Consider the following 2,720-nt stretch of genomic DNA (forward strand, 5'->3'; position numbering starts at 1 on the left):
ATTATCGTTCTTTCCTAGCCCATCTTCTGAATGATGGATAGCTAAAGTAGATCTAATGTGCTGTCGTTGTCTATCATCACTCTGTTGACTATAGCGTGTGCCAATTGAACGAACACCACTAGAGCATCGTCGTGTGAGAAGTCAACTCCCACAACATCCTGCTTTATGAAACCAACGATGGGTCCAGGTTTAGTGTAGGTTGCCTAAACCTGGGAGATCATTATAGCCTGCTAGATTTTCCTCTTCTTGGAGTTGTTTGTGGTCCCCAAGTATTTGGACTCGGTGAAAATGCCATTGATTCTGATGGTCTTGGCAGGCGGCTCCTCATCTGCGTTTGCGTTTTTCCTAGGTTACGCAACTGACTTGTCCAGGTATCTGTCGTATTCACCATCTATCATTAGCTTTTTTAGGTATTCCCTTCAGGTATAGCAAGTGTCGGTCATATGACCGGGACCTCGGTGGAACTCAGTACTTGGTGTGATCCAGCTTGGAAGTGTCTCATCTGGATTGTCTTGGTAGCTTAAACCAACGCTCACTCTTTAGGTCGCAGAGGATTTGGTTAACCGGGATTGAGAACTTGGTATAGTTCTTGATGGTTTGGCCTCCTTTTGTCGGGGATCAGTCTCTACACTTAGCCTCCTGCCTACTTCGATCGTTGGAGTGCTGTTTGTCCACTTTATTTTAGGCTGCCTTAGACTCCTTATGAGGCTACTCAGGTGCCTCGATTGCTCGTTAAGCCTCATCCCAAAGTGCATGCTTCTCTGCCCGAGTGAATGAGTCTACTAGAGTCAAGTCTTCTATCATGATCAATTATCCAAACAAGAGATGATCAGCTGGGAGTCCCTTTCGGAAGGCTGGGCTGATGATCGAGTTGTTGTAGCTGACTATCTTCACCTTATCCGCCTTAAACTTCTTGACATAGTCGTGGAGTGACTTCTTTGGATTCTTTTTTATGTTGAAGAGATGATCAGGCTTCTTCTTGATCGAGCGGTAAGATAAGTACTCATTAGTTAAATCTATGGAAAGCTCATCGAAACTATAGATGGATTGTGGATGCAGGGTATAGAACCAATTATGTGCCTCACCCTGCAAAGTAGTGGCAAATATCTTGCACATTAAGGTCATTGGCCCTGCAAAGGATCATCGCACTGCGTTAGTGCTTTAAGTGCCTTTTCGGGTCTTCATCTCCTTTGAATACGATGAAATGTGGCATATTAAACTTACATATGGGTTTCGTCTGCTTAATCTCATCCGTGAAAGGTAATCCACCCATGTGGTCTCGATGCACTGGAATTCATATAATCGAGCATCAGGAGCCTCTCTATTTCTTCTTGAAGTTTCCTTTGTCAGGGTAGCAGGGTTCTTGGCTACCCCCGATCATGATCTGTTGGCCTCGACTACTTTTCTCTATGCTCGACTCGTCTAGACTGCGGCTGCTGTGCATATAGTACGTTTATGACAGGCGAGCAAATTACTCGTAGGCTGCCGGTTGAACTTAAGCCGGATTGTGAGATTGCTTCTCCCCGTCTGCCGTTCTGCCTACTCCGATGTGAGGTGGAAGATTCTCTTTACAGGCCTAACCATGTATGAACATTTTTCCTGGAAGGTTGTCCAAGTTGATTATCTTAGTGTGGCCTCAACCGTGAATGTATGCTCGTCCGAGGCCTAACCAAAAGTGCATGCTCCTCGACGCATTAAGACAAGAGTCTACGGTATCTCGAAGACCTAGGCTGGTTGAGGGGCTGCTTGCTAGGGTGCATGTCAATTCAGCGACCTATTCAAATAGATGTTATTCGCCGTTTTGAGTCCAAGAGCTAGGATGGTAGACGTTTGCTTGAGTTATGGAAGGGTAATGGACTCCGGGTGCAAAGCTTGAGCCAGGATAGGTCAAATTTGCAATTAGATGGGGTGAAAATACCCTTGGTTCAATCGTTGGCCTCGGGATCTAGATTTGGATTGGTTGAACTGTTCTGGGACCATCTTAGACCATTTGGATGACTGTGGGAACAGGTTGGGCACATGAGCGCTGGGCTACCTTGGTTGGCGTAGCTTTGGCTACCTCGGTATGGGCAGTTCGCATCCAAGTGAAGGTGGTAGGCGCCAAAGGCTGTTGCCGAGGGTGAGTAGCTACTTGGGTCTACGCCTTTTAGCTACTTGCGCCATGGGCCTCCTACCTTAGGGTTTCCTCGCGTTGAGGGGAGGGTACCCCATGGGCCACTATAACAATGGTTGTCGCTGCTGGCATAGCCACAGTGCCTCGTGGTGGCAAAAGTGTAGTCTTTGTTGTGGTAAGCCTCGAGGAACGACAATGTAAAGCCACGTCGCGATCTTCATTGGTTGATCCATGTTCTTCAACGTAGGGGGTCCTATTGGTTGTAGTTTCTAAATTTCTTGCCATCGTAGTCGTGGATCTACGAACGAAAGAAGTTGAAAGCAAGAGTCTTATTCAAGTCTTCAAATCAAAGTTTTCAATGAAATGACCAATTTGTGGATGCAAATTTCTGCGTTTCCTTGATTAAGAAATCTACACCTGCAAAATTATAACACCTAATATTAAGGCCAAAAGCCTCCCGCGCCCACGATGAACGGGAGGGGAGCCTTGGCCGAAGAATCTTCGATGTCAAAGTTAAAATTCTGTAAATAATGTGATTGATTGTTTGTGGGAAGCAAAAAACCTCTTTAGGGGTAGCTAAAGCATACTGAATTCTGGAGAAGTATTT

The 2,720-nt window shown here is 45.9% G+C and overlaps 1 protein-coding gene across 1 annotated transcript; it reads right to left on the bottom strand.

The window, feature by feature from the left end:
• Window positions 1-810: 810 nt before the first annotated feature.
• Window positions 811-1,273, bottom strand: LOC137732813 (uncharacterized). The gene is made up of 2 exons (XM_068472078.1): window positions 1,225-1,273; window positions 811-1,130 (listed from the first exon to the last, which is right to left on the bottom strand). The coding sequence occupies exons 1-2, from the start codon at window positions 1,271-1,273 to the stop codon at window positions 811-813; spliced, it is 369 nt and encodes a 122-aa protein (XP_068328179.1).
• Between the last annotated feature and the right edge of the window lie 1,447 nt (window positions 1,274-2,720).

This window comes from Pyrus communis, chromosome 4, assembly GCF_963583255.1.
Source record: "Pyrus communis chromosome 4, drPyrComm1.1, whole genome shotgun sequence".
In the NCBI taxonomy this organism is placed as follows: domain Eukaryota; kingdom Viridiplantae; phylum Streptophyta; class Magnoliopsida; order Rosales; family Rosaceae; genus Pyrus; species Pyrus communis.

Bases quoted from the DNA above. Each gene is read 5' to 3' on its own strand.
- LOC137732813 (XM_068472078.1), bottom strand. From the start codon at position 1,273: ATGGGTGGATTACCTTTCACGGATGAGATTAAGCAGACGAAACCCATA. The intron at 1,131-1,224 runs GTAAGTTTAATA...GATCCTTTGCAG, and splicing joins TAAGCAGACGAAACCCATAT to GGCCAATGACCTTAATGTGC.